The sequence below is a fragment of the Pecten maximus genome, chromosome 1, assembly GCF_902652985.1.
Source record: "Pecten maximus chromosome 1, xPecMax1.1, whole genome shotgun sequence".
In the NCBI taxonomy this organism is placed as follows: Eukaryota; Metazoa; Mollusca; class Bivalvia; order Pectinida; family Pectinidae; genus Pecten; species Pecten maximus.
Genome location: NC_047015.1, coordinates 24,712,099 through 24,733,426, shown reverse-complemented (window position 1 = coordinate 24,733,426; position 21,328 = coordinate 24,712,099). Strand labels below are relative to the sequence as shown.

At 36.9% G+C, this 21,328-nt stretch overlaps 1 protein-coding gene across 5 annotated transcripts in view; it reads right to left on the bottom strand.

Moving 5' to 3' along the window:
* LOC117328427 (WD repeat-containing protein on Y chromosome-like) overlaps positions 1–21,328 on the bottom strand; it is a 77,016-nt gene that overhangs the window by 40,862 nt on the left and 14,826 nt on the right. The window contains exon 1 of one of the 5 annotated variants that reach the window (XM_033885974.1): positions 11,427–12,876. The exons of 2 other annotated variants lie outside the window; for them this stretch is intronic. In XM_033885974.1, the coding sequence (XP_033741865.1) occupies positions 11,427–11,692 (266 nt within the window). In that variant the 5' untranslated portion in view covers positions 11,693–12,876. Of the gene's footprint in view, positions 1–5,346; positions 5,560–11,426; positions 12,877–21,328 lie in introns of those variants that run through there. 2 more of the 5 variants (XM_033885959.1, XM_033885993.1) reach the window with 2 other exon arrangements.

The window sequence follows — 21,328 nt, the reverse complement described above, 5'->3', positions numbered from 1 at the left end:
AACTTAAGTTGTAAAGAACTTCTTTTTGGTCTAGGGCATCAATCATATGTCCACAATCACAAACAGGTCAAATTTACTTATCAATTCTCTCAATCACAAACCAGGTTAATATTCCACTTCAATGTCATTTTTTCTGTTCTTACATAAATACTTAAAACCAACCTACAGACAATCTAATCTTAAGATTACAGGTATGGTGACAACTCGTTAGACAGGTAACAGTCTGCAGACATCAATAGCCATCTACAGGTGGGATACCAGGTAAATATCTATATCTCATCTCAGATTTCATTTGATTAGGGAATCCTTAGATTTCACTTTTATTTCAGTGGGGATTACACCTGACAGCCTGGCTATGCTGGAGGTGTCACTTACCTGGCAGGTATCAACAGGTATGGGGCCCTTGTTAACCAGGATATAAGTACAGCTACTATGTTTGTACGTGACATTGATTGCCTTAAATCAAATTAGTCTATTTATATTTTTGAATATATTGAGATTTATTAATCATGTGGTACAATAGCCAGAGATAAGAAGGACATTGTGGTGTTGTGATGTGTGGGGACCAGAGAACATCCTTTATCATTCTCATTACAACATCAGACAACATAACAGTGACACTAAATCATATAGAACATTAACAAATCAGGTGTAGGTAAAAACACATTAAGTTCCATTACAAAGTAAGATCATACACTGCAGACTGACAGATTAAAGCAGAATACCTGTGTATTGTCCCAGTAAATTATAATAACACACCTGTCCAAAAGAATGTAGTCTATAGCCCTTATCCAGGTTGTAGTGGTATCAGACATTGCTCCAGACTATTGACCAATCCATAAAATCAACACCAACAAACCTTAAAAATATGTTTCTGTTTAATCAGCTTTATACAAAGACATGCCCTTTTAATCAATTTCAACAGTACAAAATCTTTATCAACCATGGTATCAGTACCCTGTATCTATCCCAGACCAACAACAACCGACGGTAAGACGACAGTACCCTGTATCTATCCCAGACCAACAACAACCGACCCTTCTGTTAGACGACAGTACCCTGTATCTATCCCAGACCAACAACAACCGACCCTTCTGTTAAACGATAGTACCCTGTATCTATCCCAGACCGACAACAACCGACAGTTAAACGACAGTACCCTGTATCTATCCCAGACCGACAACAACCGACCCTTCTGTTAGACGACAGTACCCTGTATCTATCCCAGACCGACAACAACCGACCCTTCTGTTAGACGACAGTACCCTGTATCTATCCCAGACCAACAACAACCGACAGTTAAACGACAGTACCCTGTATCTATCCCAGACCAACAACAACTGACCCTTCTGTTAGACGACAGTACCCTGTATCTATCCCAGACCAACATACAACTGACCCTTCTGTTAAATGACAGTACCCTGTATCTATCCCAGACCAACAACAACCGACCCTTCTGTTAGACGACAGTACCCTGTATATATCCCAGACCGACAACAACCGACCCTTCTGTTAGACGACAGTACCCTGTATCTATCCCAGACCGACAACAACCGACGGTTAGACGACAGTACCCTGTATCTATCGCAGACCGACAACAACCGACCCTTCTGTTAGACGACAGTACCCTGTATCTATCGCAGACCAACAAAGGTAACCTACTGACCCTACTCCTAGACATAATTATACCAATCTGCAGCCTTGAGGTGAAGTATTATTTTACATGGGGATCCCCATAAATTAATAAAGCAATCTGATAGGGGTCAGACAGATTATCTTCTGTTGTAATCAATTACCCAACAGAAATCACAGATTGAATCAGTGTCATAAACAGAATGCTTGGGTGTATTACATTATGGGGCCAAATTATCTGTGTATGAAATTAATCATACTCTGGTGACTGGGACGTTTAATCAGATTTTCACAAGATTCTTTTATTTTTTGTCAAATGTTTATTTTTCAATCGTTATACTCATAATGACTGATGTGAGTATCGGGTTTGATCTGGATATTTCCAGGTTGAATCTAGTTACAGCTGGATTTTATCAGGAGTCAAGCTGGCCATGCAGTGCTGCATTCAAAAATGCACTCCTTTTAACAGAAAGAGAAATCAACCAGAGCTGGACTTGAACCCTGGACCTCCAAAATCTAGACAGATGTTCTAACCATTTAGTCTAGACAGATGTTCTAACCATTTAGTCTAGACAGATGTTCTAACCATTTAGTCTAGACAGATGTTCTAACCATTTAGTCTAGACAGATGTTCTAACCATTTAGTCTAGACAGATGTTCTAACCATTTAGTCTAGACAGATGTTCTAACCATTTAGTCTAGACTGATAATCTAACCATTTAGTCTCGACAGATGTTCTAACCATTTAATCTAGACGGATGTTCTAACCATAATCTAGACAGATGTTCTAACCATTTAATCTGGACAGATGTTTTAACCATTTAATCTAGACAAATGTTCTAACCATTTAATCTAGACAGATGTTCTAACCATTTAGTCTAGACAGATGTTCTAACCATTTAGTCTAGACAGATGTTCTAACCATTTAATCTAGACAGATGTTCTAACCATAATCTAGACAGACATTCTAACCATTTAATCTAGACAGATGTTCGAACCATTTAATCTAGACAGATGTTCTAACCATTTAATCTAGACAGATGTTCTAACCATTTAATCTAGACAGATGTTCTAACCATAATCTAGACAGACATTCTAACCATTTAATCTAGACAGATGTTCGAACCATTTAATCTAGACAGATGTTCTAACCATTTAGTCTAGACAGATGTTCTAACCATTTAGTCTAGACAGATGTTCTAACCATTTAATCTAGACAGATGTTCTAACCATTTAGTCTAGACAGATGTTCTAACCATTTAATCTCGACAGATGTTCTAACCATAATCTAGACAGATGTTCTAACCATTTATCTAGACAGATGTTCTAACCATTTATCTAGACAGATGTTCTAACCATTTAGTCTAGACAGATGTTCTAACCATTTAGTCTAGACAGATGTTCTAACCATTTAATCTAGACAGATGTTCTAACCATTTAATTTAGACAGATGTTTTAACCATTTAGTCTAGACAGACGTTCTAACCATTTAATCTAGACAGATGTTCTAACCATTTAATCTAGACAGATGTTCTAACCATTTAATCTAGACAGATGTTCTAACCATAATCTAGACAGATGGTCTAACCATTTAATCTAGACAGATGTTCTAACCATTTAATCTAGACAGATGTTCTAACCATTTAGTCTAGACAGATGTTCTAACCATTTAATCTAGACAGATGGTCTAACCATTTAATCTAGACAGATGGTCTAACCATTTAATCTAGACAGATGTTCTAACCATTAATCTAGACAGATGTTCTAACCATTTAATCTAGACAGATGTTCTAACCATTTAGTCTAGACAGATAATCTAACCATTTAGTCTAGACAGATGTTCTAACCATTTAATCTAGACAGATGTTCTAACCATTTAGTCTAGACAGATAATCTAACCATTTAGTCTAGACAGATGTTCTAACCATAATCTAGACAGATGTTCTAACCATTTAGTCTCGACAGATAATCTAACCATTTAGTCTCGACAGATAATCTAACCATTTAGTCTCGACAGATAATCTAACCATTTAGTCTCGACAGATGTTCTAACCATTTAGTCTAGACAGATGTTCTAACCATTTAATCTAGACAGATGTTCTAACCATTTAGTCTAGACAGATGTTCTAACCATTTAATCTAGACAGATGTTCTAACCATTTAGTCTCGACAGATAATCTAACCATTTAGTCTCGACAGATGTTCTAACCATTTAGTCTTGACAGATAATCTAACCATTTAGTCTCGACAGATGTTCTAACCATTTAGTCTCGACAGATGTTCTAACCATTTAATCTAGACAGATGTTCTAACCATTTAATCTAGACAGATGTTCTAACCATTTAATCTAGACAGATGTTCTAACCATTTAATCTCGACAGATGTTCTAACCATTTAGTCTAGATAGATGTTCTAACCATTTAGTCTAGACAGATGTTCTAACCATTTAATCTAGACAGATGTTCTAACCATAATCTAGACAGATGTTCTAACCATAATCTAGACAGATGTTCTAACCATTTAGTCTAGACAGATAATCTAACCATAAATCTAGACAGATAATCTAACCATAAATCTAGACAGATAATCTAACCATAAATCTAGACAGATAATCTAACCATAAATCTAGACAGATAATCTAACCATTAATCTAGACAGATAATCTAACCATTTAATCTAGACAGATGTTCTAACCATTTAATCTAGACAGATGTTCTAACCATTAATCTAGACAGATGTTCTAATTAACCATCTAACTTCCCTTCAGTCCAGTCTTTGACTCTAAAGACATGAGACCCTATATCACCTTCCATGGGTATTTAAGTTGTGCCCAAATGTAACATGTGAGGAAACTCAAACCCAGGAACTACGAACAGTGGATATATACAATGACGTAAAATGATGATGGCGCAAAAGTGACATCACAAAAAAAAAAGTGTCATTTTTCTATTTTATGAAAATGGGCGGGTGTATTTGAAAGCCCATTAAATCAAAACCGTTCACCGAAATGACATAAATCTTCGGATTAAATAAGTTGAAGAATCATGGATTAATATGTTACAATTTTATGAAAATTTGCAATAGGGCCGTTTTTGACCCTTCGTGGCTCTACTCCTTTAATCATGTCTTACGATCACGAAATGGGGGCAGCAGGTACCATTCTTACACCCTAGCAGCAGGGTCGAAAGATCTGTTTTATGTCATGGTGACCTTGTGTAAAGAAAATTGTTAACTTGGACATGTTGCACATCTACATCAAACAGTTTATATTTACTACCTATGTAGCTTTTTAAGCTCTCTAAAGTCTCGATATCAAAATCCCATTGACTACTATATCAACTGTTTCTACCTAATGACAAGTGTACACTATATCACAATTTCTTTTGAGAAGAGATCAAACAGGATTGACCAACTTAAGTTTGTTATTGAACAACAATCTAGTGTACATTTGGTAACACATCATTTGATATATTTTAATCATAACCAGATTAAAAGTATTCACCAGTATCAAATAACCACAATATTTATTAAAGAGATAAGTAACTTTTCATCTGCAGTATTTTACATGGTAATAATGACACAAAAGTTTTATCAGAAGTGTAATTATAATGATTACAATATTATTAATCACACTGTGTAACAGGAGGTTTATGTTGGCATGGTTTAAGTACCTAACAACCATATCTTAAGTAACCTGATATGTGAGTACCTTACCTGTCCTCGGCCATCTTTACTGACATTTACTGCTGTGACAGCTATCCTGGGTGTCCCCACCCCACCACTAGTACCAGTCTGGTAAAACACTGTTCATAGTACTCTCATAAGCTGTTAACGTACCATATGGCAATAAGTTTGAAATATTCCACTCACAGAACCCCGGACTACAATGTAGAGTATACCATATTCGACTGAGGCTAATCCTTAGTGCAAACTGACAGGACTGTGTGTATGGGCGTACCACACTGCACGCGCTGCATGCTGGACGTCCCTCCTTACAAATCAATGACAAAGCTTCCAAACTACCACCCTTCACATCTACCTCAATGCTTTGAGAAAACATATCACAAAATGGTGCCACGTTTATTTGTTAACTATACATATTCAGACTATTTGTTCACAGTTATCAGAAGATAATGGTTATATATTAACACATTTATTTGTGTTGGAAAAATCAATGAAAACATTAAATAGCTGTGTCAGACAGCAGGCTTTCTCTGTATGCGTCTTAATGTAGACCTATTGGTACCAGTACCAAATACTGACAAATGGCGGGACACCTGGCAACACACAACCTCTGACCCCAGGTATAACAAAACAGATTATAAACTCTTCAATTGAACAAACAGGTCTGGAATACAGTTTCTCTAGTGATACCTTTATCTACCTGGGAGGTGTTCACTTTCACTCCTAGGATACAGCCTTTGAAAAATGTCAAAAGTAATTTATCAGCCTGAATTTAATTTATTTCCAGTTATCAAAACTTATAAAGATAGATGATCCATTACTCTAAGAATGAGGACCATGGGAAGGTTAGAGGAGTATGGAGGCTATCGGCATGAACACAATATTATACCTGCAGACCTGTGTTTTTATAATAATGATAACTTTATCATTATTCATGGGTCTATGGGATTTATTACAAAAATGGCAGTCAAACATTAGAGCTGTAAATTAAACTACAAAATCACCTGCTTTTCTGACCAGTTTGAGAGGGACTATTTAAAAAATAATTTGCAGGTGCACAATTGCATACAGGCCTCTCATACAATTTCAAAGATTCTTTGATAACTTGGCTTAAGCAGTTTAGAAGGATTGAAAACATCTAATACAAAAAAAAACAATTTTCAGTTAACAACTACCTTTGCTTACGAATAACCTACCCGGGGTTATATTGAAATATACGCATTACCTCAGAACTAGTCCTCACTTATGATAACAGAAAAATGGGCTGATTTCAAGCTTTTTCCATTACCATTTGTCCCCTGGAGATTCAGATCCTAACACTGCCAAGCTTCAATCCTATAATTATTTCAAAAGTTGTTTCCCAAATAAATTTATTTCATAGCTTTTGAGGAATCATACAGATCACCAAGGCACATTTATTTACCAGGTATTCAGAATAACTATAGCATGTTTACACCCAAAATTATTCGCGCCTACAGTAAAAATGCTCATTTCTATATCTATAAAAATAAAATTTCTAAAATGGTATTTTCTTGCTCCTGGGGAATGCTCAGCATTTAGAGAGTGGGCCATCTGGATTGTCTGTTGCCAGTATAATGTGTCCGGGTGGGGTGTCCTGCTGGGTGTCCTCGGCAGTATGCTTCAGTGTGAGGTAGCACTATAAAGAAGGCATTAGCTATGCACTATCACAAGCAGACAAACTTAACATGCATGCATCTCACACAGAGGGGAGACCATCCTTAAATGACCATAGCTGTTGATCAGATGTTAAACAATTCAATACCCCTTACTGGGTTAGTCCCCATCCATACATAATAAACTCCCTCAGGGGTCAGGAACCCTCAATGTTTAGATAACTTCAGTCAATGTGACTGAAATGAGTCCATAAATATATATAGAGGGTGAGAATCTTGAATCAGTTTCCCTTAAAGCTGAGTGTGAGTCCTCGCCAATAGTAATATTGTGTAATCCTGTGGAGTGTGATCAAGGGATGAGGTGAGCAATTCCTTATGTGTCTTACTACTACATATGAATAGATAAAAGGGAAACGCTTGGCACAAAGATTTCCCAAAAGGATTTCTGCAATCTGTACAAAACATATCCAGGCCCTACCTAGTACAGCTAATTTCTGGCTGTCGTGACAGGAACTAAAATATAATAGTTAAGTATCTAAATTGTTGTTAAGGTGGTTTCACTGTAATCAACATAAAAAACTTTCTATATCTTTTTACCCTATCTCTGATAGTATGGCATTTTGCTTCTTGTCGGCCCTAAATGTCTTAAATTGTCAATGGGCCATACAACAACACGACGATACATACAGTCTAAGGTACAAGTACTGAGATTCATAAGACAAATCCCCAACTTAGGCTGATCTTAAGACATCATTTTTAATATTATAACGATGAATTGAGCACAGGGCCCATTGGAATCTAAATTATCATCAATTCAACACAGGATGGTGTATATATATGTATTATAGTCAGTGTTAGTATCAAAGACCAGATCTGTTACAGACTATGTACAGTAGACTATGTATAAAACTCACATTACAAGTCAATTAAATGTCATCCATCATTTCCTTTCACTGGTAGAAGATTATTGAATATCCATTTATTTTTTATGTCTATCTTATGAGATTTTTATAGTTTAATGTGTATATATACTTAACTATAACAAAAATACTAGGTGGACTTGGCCATCAAAAAAATACTACTTAATCACAATCTGATGAACATTAACTATTATGATGGCCATTAGTTGTCATTGTTAGGGTCTCACATACAAACTAGGCTCTATAGGTTTGGTTAATCTGATGTATAATCTAACATTGATTATCAGGTGGAATTGGACACTCTTTCCACAAATAATATTTACCGATTTTTAGATCCACTGACAAGGTTCAAATTTCCTAGAAAAAGAATACATTCCCTGTTGCAGACATATTTTTTGTAACTTCAAAATCACAAATTCTCACTTTCCTGTAACATTTACATAAGAATTAAATGCATTTGTTTCCTTTTGCTTCTTTTTTTATATTAAACAGTAGAAAGCAGTGATAAATCAAAATTGAAATTTACACTTACATCAGGCAGATTCATCAATAATTAAACAACCAACCTTTATTTATTGGTTTTGTATACATTACCATTATTACCTTGCTACCATCAACCCCTATAAACAGACACCTATATAAACCAGCCAAATAGTTCAGGTTTATGGAAGGTTTACACAGATTTTACAGTACACCTGTATGTCATCAAAGCTAATTACAGTCAATATAGCTGAACTACATTGTATTACACTTTAAAAAGCACAGGTTACAAAAGAACTTGGCTAGCTTATCAAAGCCAAAGACAACTTAAGGTTCCGAGAGTTATTTCCCTTGAGATAATTTATAATCAGGATTCATTACTCTGTACCATATCCTCCCTCACTACTCCATCCCATCATAAGTCCTTGCAAAAAGACAGCCACAGCCCGGGTTCTCCACAGACTCATTAAGTGCCAGAAAAACGGGAGAGTAAAAATACAAAGACCAGATCAGGACTCAAACTCCAAACCTCCAAACTCTAGACAGATGTTCTTACCATTTGAGCTACCTGGCCACTGGCATTCAGCCCAGTCCAGTCCCGTAGCATTCCTCTTAAACCCCTCAACATTGTATTAAAGCTCGAAGGCACTGAGGTAGACACTCAGACACACAGGTAGACATATGGAGGTAGGAACTGAGGTAGGCACTCGGACACACAGGTAGACATATGGAGGTAGATACTGAGGTAGGCACTCAGACACACAGGTAGACATATGGAGGTAGGCACTGAGGTAGACACTCAGACACACAGGTAGACATATGGAGGTTGGCACTGAGGTAGACACTCAGACACACAGGTAGACATATGGAGGTAGATACTGAGGTAGACACTCAGACACACAGGTAGACATATGGAGGTTGGCACTGAGGTAGACACTCAGACACACAGGTAGACATATGGAGGTAGGCACTGAGGTAGACACTCAGACACACAGGTAGACATATGGAGGTTGGCACTGAGGTAGACACTCGGACACAGGTAGACATATGGAGGTAGATACTGAGGTAGACACTCAGACACACAGGTAGACATATGGAGGTTGGCACTGAGGTAGACACTCGGACACACAGGTAGACATATGGAGGTTGGCACTGAGGTAGACACTCAGACACACAGGTAGACATATGGAGGTAGGAACTGAGGTAGACACTCAGACACACAGGTAGACATATGGAGGTAGATACTGAGGTAGGCACTCGGACACACAGGTAGACATATGGAGGTAGATACTGAGGTAGGCACTCGGACACACAGGTAGACATATGGAGGTAGATACTGAGGTAGGCACTCGGACACACAGGTAGACATATGGAGGTAGGAACTGAGGTAGACACTCAGACACACAGGTAGACATATGGAGGTAGGAACTGAGGTAGACACTCAGACACACAGGTAGACATATGGAGGTAGGAACTGAGGTAGATATTGAGGTAGACACTCAGACACACAGGTAGACATATGGAGGAAGGCACTGAGGTAGACATTCAGACACACAGGTATAAATATGAAGGTAGGTACTGAGGTAGGCACTCATACACACAGGTAGACATATGGAGGTAGATACTGAAGTAGGCACTCATACACACAGGTAGACATATGGAGGTAGGAACTGAAGTAGACACTCAGACACACAGGTAGACATATGGTGGTAGGCACTGAGGTAGGCACTCAGACAGTCACATAGGTACAAACTAAGGTAGACACTCAGACAGACACAGAGGTACAAACTAAGGTAGACACTCAGACAGACACAGAAGTACAAACTAAGGTAGACACTCAGACAGACACAGAAGTACAAACTAAGGTAGACACTCAGACAGACACAGAGGTACAAATTAAGGTAGACACTCAGACAGACACTGAAGTACAAACTAAGGTAGACACTCAGGCAGACACAGAGGTACAAACTAAGGTAAACACTCAGACAGACACTGAAGTACAAACTGAGATAGACACTCAGGCAGACACAGAGGTACAAACTAAGGTAAACACTCAGACAGACACACAGAAGTACAAACTAAGGTAGACACTCAGACAGACACAGAGGTACAAACTAAGCTAGACACTCAGACAGACACATAGGTACAAACTAAGGTAGACACTCAGGCAGACACAGAGGTACAAACTAAGGTAGACACTCAGACAGACACAGAAGTACAAACTAAGCTAGACACTCAGGCAGACACAGAAGTACAAACTAAGGTAGACACTCAGGCAGACACATAGGTACAAACTAAGGTAGACACTCAGACAGACACAGAGGTACAAACTAAACTAGACACTCAGGCAGACACAGAAGTACAAACTAAGGTAGACACTCAGGCAGACACAGAGGTACAAACTAAGGTAGACACTCAGGCAGACACAGAAGTACAAACTAAGCTAGACACTCAGGCAGACACAGAAGTACAAACTAAGGTAGACACTCAGGCAGACACATAGGTACAAACTAAGGTAGACACTCAGGCAGAAACAGAAGTACAAACTAAGCTAGACACTCAGGCAGAAACAGAAGTACAAACTAAGCTAGACACTCAGGCAGACACAGAAGTACAAACTAAGCTAGACACTCAGGCAGACACAGAATTACAAACTAAGCTAGACACTTAGGCAGACACAGAGGTACAAACTAAGCTAGACACTCAGGCAGATACAGAGGTACAAACTAAGATAGACACTCAAGCAGACACTCAGATAGACACTCAGGCAGACACTCAGATAGACACTCAGGCAGACACAAAAGATACTAAGGTAGACAGCCACATATGTACTCAATGACTAAGGAGTTGGTACAACTTGAGATTCAAAAATGTTGAAAAACAATCAAATTATAGACCACAGTGGCCTTTGCCAAAGAGATATTTCACAACATTTCCTAACCCTAGTTTGTATACTCCATTCCGTGATATCATACAAATTCTTATTGTTTTCTCAATATTATATAATTAGCTTACTTCTGACTCTACACCACTCACAAACATTTTTTTAGGTCAGTAATATATCCCAGATACTTACCTGAGACTGTCCTCGTCATCAGACAAGGCTGACTTTGTCTTTATCTTCTTTTCATTGACTCTATCCTCCAGCTTATCATTTTTCTCCACATTTTCATCCACCCTTGTATCAGGGTTGTCCATATTTCTGACCATCCTTTGATTTGAGCCACCATTTTGTGGTGCTGTCTTAAGCCTACTGATGCCACTTGTCTGGTTAAAGCTTGTTCGAGGAGTTCCGTACTCAGACTGGGGCTTGTTTTGTGAGTGTTTTCCATTCCTATACATGTTGGTGGTCTGTGGTGGGTGCCAGTCGCCCTTAGCCCTAACTCCAGGACATAATCAATAAACAGCTTACCAATCAATTTCTGGTACTTACCAGCCACAAAGTTTTGTTTACCAATAAAACAACTAATTACTGGAATATCTTTGGAGTCTACATGTTTGAGGACAAATATTGCCAACAAAACTCCAATAAATCCAGATACATTCCCACAACTGTCAAAATAGTTTTCCAACTTATTGACAAAACTTTGTCGTCTTACACAGAGATTTCCATCACAGTAAGTGTCAGGCTGAATGGGTAACCTTATGATTACTACAGATTATTACAGGTCACTTCAGCTCCCAACACACATTTCTATAGAAATGATACAAGTTTGTTCCCTTTACACTCACTTCAATACCTCTACACAATAATTCCCCACCTTTCCGCTGCAGTCCTAACGGAATGTCAGTTAAAGTTTGACAGCATTGAGATAGCTTGTTTTGGGACCTCCTCCGGGTGCTGTGTAACTGATACATACACTAAAATTATACAGGATATATTACACTTTCTAAAACTGATGTCCTGATTAGAATCAATTACCAATAACAGCTGTATATATAATCAACAAACATCAGAACTGTGTGGACAAGGACGCCTTTGTATGACGGCTGAATGCTGAATCACTTACCCACCGACTATTTTTCGCCTCACAAGTTTTTCATTATGTACGGTTTATTCAGCATGCTAAGTAATCAATTACAATTATATAATATAACATTGCACAGCAAACAGTACGTGGGTATTGACACTCCAGTCTCAAGTGCATTCCAGCAGTTTTCTGAGTACTAAAACAGCTCTTGGTTTCCACCCTTTAACACTGTCAAAGTAAAAAAGAATTTCACAAGAATCCACAAACTTTAAACCAACCCAAAATAGATTTACAGATCAAGGGCCGATTGGATCCAAAGTGTTCCATGGTAACACAGGTACATCCCGTCTGTTCTCAATCCCAGGTAAGTAATACCTGTTAACGACCAGACAGGTATATACCTACACAACACCTGCTAACCTACAGTTGGAACCTGAAGCATGTATCAGCCTTAAGCTTTTTATCAGCTCTCTCGTTTTTACAGCAATAACTAATTAACATGTCCACTACTTTATATGTACAACTTACTATAAACTAACCCAGCCAGACCTTATACAGCATGGATAATGAATAACACTTATTTGTAAGAGAAAAAAAATCATCAAGGAAAATTTTATTCCAGTTTATTTACTTGATCTATAATAGCTTTAAGTGGACATCAAATATTGACATTAGGTATAAGTGTGCTAATCGTCAAACTTTACAAAATGTCCATTTAATGATAACACTGTGAGCCAAACAGTATTGGCCACTTATGTTAACAAAAACATTGCTACAATAACAGTGGTGACCATTCCATGCTAACAATAACACATTACAGCCATTCTGTGGTCAGTGTTGTAAGTATATTAGGTGCATGCCTTTCAATCAGACAATGGCACATGAAATATGACTATTTCCCAAACCTTAACTTGTACCTTAACCTCACACATACATTGGCCAGCTAAGCTATGTGGGGGTTTGATACAGAACAACCTGTCTCGTCACACATCTAGGGGGAATAGAGTGGTGGTAACAAGATATTCAAGATGGCTGTCATGGTTGCCATCTTGAATTTTGCATGGTTGTGGACCATGTCCTATGTACTAGGTGGAGGTCTCTGAGGAATAGTGAAAACTAGACAGTATGCCTAGATGGCAGACTCTCCCATTAAACCCTGATTCACCTTCCTGCACCTGTTCATAAATAAGCCCCCTTCTTCATCTTTGCAGAATCATCTATTAAAATAGTTATTAAGCTAAAAATAGTTCACAGATAAGCCCTCTCCAAACCTTAACTTTTACACTACATGGGAATGGGGTTTACCTGAGGATAAATATGGTACTTGTTTATCACTGAAAACTCCACTCCAGGGGATAAAACTAGCTATATAGTGGAAGTGAAGCAGGACGTAATGAGGCCATTGTTGTGACTGTCAGTGATCAACTGTTATTGCAACCCAGATTTATTTCCACCATGTCAATATTAAAAACAATATGTTTTCAGTGACAGAAATAGAGACATTACTTGTTACACTGATAAATTGTTGATAAGTTCACCTATATTGGTGTACTGTTTAACTTTAATGGGAAATTTACAAAAACGCAATCGCTGAACAAGGTCAAAAATGTATGTATAATGCATTACGTATTTGTAATAGTTTGTCCCTCAATGTAGAATATAAACTGAATGTTTTTGATGTTTATGTATCCTCTGTTCTTAATTATGGTTGCGAAACATTGCGATTTTAATGCTGCAGAATCTGTAGAGAAAGTACATATTGATTTTTTAAAAAGAATATTGTATGTTAAGAAGAGTATGCCATCTTTTATGGTTTATACTGAATAAGGACGCCTGCCTCTACATATAACCAGAAAATATCGAAATATTAAATATTGGTTGAAATTATTTAAATCTGATAATTGTGTTCTAAAGTCAATTTATGACAAAAGGTATGATTGCATGTAATCACAGAAACTGTAATTGGCGTTGTCAAGTTAGAAATTTATTACTGTCTTCTGGTTTCGGTGATGTTTGGTTTACTCATTATGTCGATAATGAAAGGGTGTTTTTACATTGTTTTAAGCAGTGTCTGATAGATAATTTTATTCAAGCTAGAAATGAATTTGTTGAAATGTGTCAAAATGCTTTTTGTAAAAATTCCTAATATTGATAGCTATACGTTACAATTTTATCTAACAAAGTCTATTCCAGATATATATCTTAAATTCATTTCGAAATTATGACTGTCATCTCTCCAGCTCTATGTAGAAGGTAGGTATCCCAATATTCCAAGGGCGAATAGAATTTGTCGTTATTGTGACCAAAACCAGGTAGAGGATGAGTTTCATTTTGTTTTAATATGTCCATTCTATAAAGATAATCGAAAAAAGTTCATTAAAATGTATTACTGGAATCACCCATCATCATATAAACTTATCCAGCTGTTGTCTGTACGTAACAGGAAAGAGCTTTGTAATTTAGGTAAGTACTTGAAATTGTGTTTTACAGCATGTTCTAGATCACAGCTTTAGCTTATATTGTTTTCACTCATATCAGTTTACCAACATTATAGCCGTCTAGCCCCTGACTACACTATTGTATACTCCACTCACTTATCCATTCGATATTGCCGCTCAGAAATGTCAAACATCTGTAACCTTACTTTAATATCTATTTTCAATATGATATATTTTGATAGATCTATTGTATATGTAAAGTAATTATATCAATGCTGTCCATCTTTCATTAATTTGTATTATATTTTAAGGATTGTTAATTATATGATGTAATCTTTTAGTATGCTTATGAGCCGTAAGGCTTGAAGTGAATAAAACATTGAACATTGATCAGTCAAGTTACCATTGGCCACCAGTTACATCTCAGGATTACACTAGACTGGTAACCATAGCCACCAGTTACATCTAAGGATTACACTAGACTGGTTACCATAGCTACCAGTTACATCTAAGGATTACACTAGACTGGTTACTATAGTCACCAGTTAAATCTAAGGATTACACTAGACTGGTTACCATAGCTACCAGTTACATCTTAGGATTACACTAGACTGGTTACCATAGCCACCAGTTATATCTCAGGATTACACTAGACTGGTTACCATAGCTACATTGTACCAGTTATATCTAAGGATTACACTAGACTGGTTACCATAGCTACCAGTTACATCTAAGGATTACTCTAGACTGGTTACCATAGCCACCAGTTACATATAAGGATTACACTAGACTGGTTACCATAGCTACCAGTTACATCTAAGGATTACACTAGACTGGTTACCATAGCTACTAGTTACATCATAGGATTACACTAGACTAGTTACCATAGCCACCAGTTATATCTCAGGATTACACTAGACTGGTTACCATAGCTACCAGTTATATCTAAGGATTACACTAGACTGGTTACCAAAGGCACCAGTTACATCTAAGGATTACACTAGACTGGTTACCATAGTCACCAGTTACATCTAAGGATTACACTAGACTGGTTACCATAGTCACCAGTTACATCTCAGAATTACACAAGACTGGTTCCCATAGCCACCAGTTACATCTTAGGATTACACTAGACTGGTTATCATAGCCACCAGTTACATCTCAGGGTTACAATAGACAGGTTATCATGGCCACCAATTACATCTCAGGATTACAATAGATAGGTTATCATGGCCACCAATTACATCTCAGGATTACAAGACAGGTTATCATGGCCACCAATTACATCTCAGGATTACAATAGATAGGTTATCATGGCCACCAATTACATCTCAGGGTTACACTAGATAGATCATCATGGCCACCAATTACATCTCAGGATTACACTAGATAGATCATCATGGCCACCAATTACATCTCAGGATTACACTAGATAGGTTATCATGGCCACCAATTACATCTCAGGATTACACTAGATAGGTTATCATGGCCACCAATTACATCTCAGGGTTACACTAGATAGATCATCATTGCCACCAATTACATCTCAGGATTACAATAGATAGGTTACCATGGCCACCAATTACACCTCAGTGTTACACTAGATAGATCATCATTGCCACCAATTACATCTCAGGATTACACTAGATAGGTTATCATGGCCATCAATTATATCTCATGCATCAGGCCACCAGTTATATCAAAGCATAAGACTAGGTCTACTCAGATCAAACATTAAAGATGGACACTTTTCAGACTTTATTACAACAAGGACTGATAGACACCTGTACAGTATGTACAATACACTGTTTTAACTCTATCATTGCTTCCGTTGGGGTCATGGTTCGTAATCTATTTAGCCCAGAGTAGGATTAGGGCTTATATATCTGGAACCATGGGTGGCATATTTTTTGGTACCCACCTAAGACCAAATGTTCTAATATGTTTATGTATGTTATGATGTCAATGGAAATGATGACCATATCACAAACTGTCATTTTTTTCTATCAATAAAATGGCCATTTTCAATCTGATAAATGTGTTTGTTTACTTTGTTAGCTCGCTCTTGCCAAGATCCTGTATAAAATTCATTAAACTGTACACAGCAATAATAATTCTTATAGACATCTTTACACATGTGACCTTTATAGACAGATGTCTTACCAATATATGACCTTTATAGACAGGTGTCTTTACACATATGACCTTTATATACAGGTATCTTTACACACATGACTTTATAAAAGGTGTCTTTACACAAGTGATCCTTATAAACAGATATCTTTACCATGTGACCTTTATAGACAGGTATCTTTACACAGGTGATCTTTATAGACAGATGTCTTTACATATATGACCTTTATAGACAGGTGTCTTTATACATGTGACCTTTACAGACAGATGTCTTTACATATATGACCTTTATAGACAGGTGTCTTTCCACATATGACCTTTATAGACAGGTATCTTTACACAGGTGATCTCTATAAACAGATATCTTTATCATGTGACCTTTATAGACAGGTATCTTTACACATGTGACCTTTATAGACAGGTATCTTTTCACATGTGATCTTTAAAGAAAGATATCTTCATACATGTGACCTTTATAGAGAGGTGTCTTTAAACAGATGACCTTATTATAAACAGGTATCTTATTCTTTACACAAGTGACTTTTATAGAAGGTGATATTGATAGGTAAATGCCTCTTACATTTGCCCTGTACTGCTATATAAATTCTGGACATATTGTATAGACTGTGTCTATAGAATATACTTACTCTAGAGATACCCAGTGTACAAAACCTGTATTTGTATGTAGATGTTATAACATTCCTATGCCCTTTATCCTACATGTTATGAAATTGTCAATTTATCACAAAGTGACAGCCTGTTGATCTCAGTCAAATCTTTAATCCCTACATTGGATTTCCTATAAGGTCCATGTTAAATCAGCAGTGTACTTTTACATGGCACACTTCTCATATCAGATCTATACAAACTACAACCTCCTTCACAGTGACGTAAATGTGATGGGTGAATACTATTAAAAATACAGGGACCATAAGGTCCTTTTGGGCTAAAATAGAAGCCAATTGGGTCCTATGAGTCGTTGATGGGACTTAATTAAGACCACAGGACCTTTGGACCTGTGACAGGTGTATTACAAGTCTGGGGATCTATTGGGTCTTGACATATATGTACTCTAACAAACACAGGGACATGTAGGCTGACTTTAAAGATAAACTCTAACAAACACAGGGACCTGTAGGCTGACTTTACAGATAAACTCTAACAAACACAGGGACCTATAGGCTGACTTTACAGATAAACTCTAACAAACACAGGGACCTGTAGGCTGACTTTACAGATAAACTCTAACAAACACAGGGACCTGTAGGCTGACTTTAAAGATAAACTCTAACAAACACAGGGACCTGTAGGCTGACTTTACAGATAAACTCTAACAAACACAGGGACCTATAGGCTGACTTTACAGATAAACTCTAACAAACACAGGGACCTGTAGGCTGACTTTACAGATAAACTCTAACAAACACAGGGACCTGTAGGCTGACTTTACAGATAAACTCTAACAAACACAGGGACCTGTAGGCTGACTTGTCACATGTACTCTTACAAACACAGGGACCTGAAGGCTGACTTTACAGATAAACTCTAACAAACACAGGGACCTGTAGGCTGACTTGTCACATGTACTCTTACAAACACAGGGACCTGAAGGCTGACTTTACAGATAAACTCTAACAAACACAGGGACCTGTAAGCTGAATTGTCAGATGTACTCTAACAAACACAGGGACCTTTAAGTTTGACACATGTACAGATTTCTCCTACAAACACAGGGACATGTGAACCCTGAGTGACAGGTGTACTACTACAAACTGAGATGCTAGTTCTCTAGTGATCAATTTAATCCAATGGAGGTTGTGGAGCAAATGATGAGCTTATGAAATACATACCATCCAGATAACAATTGTTATATCTTCTTAGATTACAGATGTCATAACATGTTCTTAGATTAAAGATTTCATATCCTGTTCTTGGATTAAAGATTTCATAACATGTTCTTAGATTAAAGATTTCATTAACATGTTCTTAGATTAAAGATTTCATAACATGTTCTTAGATTAAAGATTTCATAACATGTTCCAAGATTACATATGTCATAACATGTTCCTAGATTACAGATGTCATAACATGTTCCTAGATTACAGATGTCATAACTTGTTCCTAGATTACAGATGTCATAACATGTTCCTAGATTACAGATGTCATACCATGTTCCTAGATTACAGATGTCATAACATGTTCCTAGATTACAGATGTCATAACATGTTCCTAGATTACAGATGTCATAACATGTTCCAAGATTACAGATGTCACAACATGTTCCTAGATTACAGATGTCATAACATGTTCCTAGATTACAGATGTCATAACATGTTCCTAGATTACAAATGTTATAACATGTTCCTAGATTACAGATGTCATAACATGTTCCTAGATTACTGATGTCATAACATGTTCCTAGATTACAGATTTCATAACATGGTCCTAGATCACAGATGTCATAACATGGTCCTAGATCACAGATGTCATAACAAGTTCCTAGATCACAGATGTCATAACATGGTCCTAGATCACAGATGTCATAACAAGTTCCTAGATCACAGATGTCATAACATGTTCCAAGATTACAGATGTCATAACATGTTCCTAGATTACAGATGTCATAACATGTTCCTAGATTACAGATGTCATAACATGTTCCTAGATTACAGATATCATAACATGTTCCTAGATTACAGATGTCATAACATGTTCCTAGATTACAGATGTCATAACATGTTCCTAGATTACAGATGTCATAACATGTTCCTAGATTACAGATGTCATAACATGTTCCTAGATTACAGATGTCATAACATGTTCCTAGATTACAGATATCATAACAAGTTCCTAGATCACAGATGTCATAACAAGTTCCTAGATTACAGATGTCATAACATGTTCCTAGATTACAGATGTCATAACATGTTCCTAGATTACAGATATCATAACATGTTCCTAGATTACAGATGTCATAACATGTTCCTAGATTACAGATGTCATAACATGTTCCTAGATTACAAATGTTATAACATGTTCCTAGATTACATATGTCATAACATGTTCCTAGATTACAGCACATAACATGTTCCTAGATTACAGATGTCATAACATGTTCCTAGATTACAGATGTCATAACATGTTCCTAGATTACAAATGTTATAACCAGGTTCCTAGATTACAGTAGATATAATGCGTTCCTAGATTACATATGTCATAACATGTTCCTAGATTACATATGTCATAACATGTTCCTAGATTACAGCACATAACATGTTCCTAGATTACAGATGTCATAACATGTTCCTAGATTACAGATGTCATAACATGTTCCTAGATTACAGATATCATAACATGTTCCTAGATTACAGATGTCATAACATGTTCCTAGATTACAAATGTTATAACATGTTCCTAGATTACATATGTCATAACATGTTCCTAGATTACAGCACATAACATGTTCCTAGATTACAGATGTCATAACATGTTCCTAGATTACAGATGTCATAACATGTTCCTAGATTACAAATGTTATAACATGTTCCTAGATTACAGTAGATATAATGCGTTCCTAGATTACATATGTCATAACATGTTCCTAGATTACAGATGTCATAACATGTTCCTAGATTACAGCACATAACATGTTCCTAGATTACAGATGTCATAACATGGTCCTAGATTACTGATGTCATAACATGTTCCTAGATTACAGATGTCATAACATGTTCCTAGATTACAGATGTCATAACATGTTCCTAGATTACAGATTTCATAACATGGTCCTAGATCACAGATGTCATAACATGGTCCTAGATCACAGATGTCATAACAAGTTCCTAGATCACAGATGTCATAACATGTTCCTAGATTACTGATGTCATAACATGTTCCTAGATTACAGATTTCATAACATGGTCCTAGATCACAGATGTCATAACATGGTCCTAGATCACAGATGTCATAACAAGTTCCTAGATCACAGATGTCATAACATGTTCCAAGATTACAGATGTCACAACATGTTCCTAGATTACAGATGTCATAACATGTTCCTAGATTACAGATGTCATAACATGTTCCTAGATTACAGATGTCATAACATGTTCCTAGATTACTGATGTCATAACATGTTCCTAGATTACAGATTTCATAACATGGTCCTAGATCACAGATGTCATAACATGGTCCTAGATCACAGATGTCATAACAAGTTCCTAGATCACAGATGTCATAACATGTTCCTAGATTACAGATGTCATAACATGTTCCTAGATTACAGATGTCATAACATGTTCCTAGATTACAGACGTCATAACATGTTCCTAGATTACAGATGTCATAACATGTTCCTAGATTACAGATGTGATACCATGTTCCTAGATTACAGATGTCATAACATGTTCCAAGATTACAGATGTCATAACATGTTC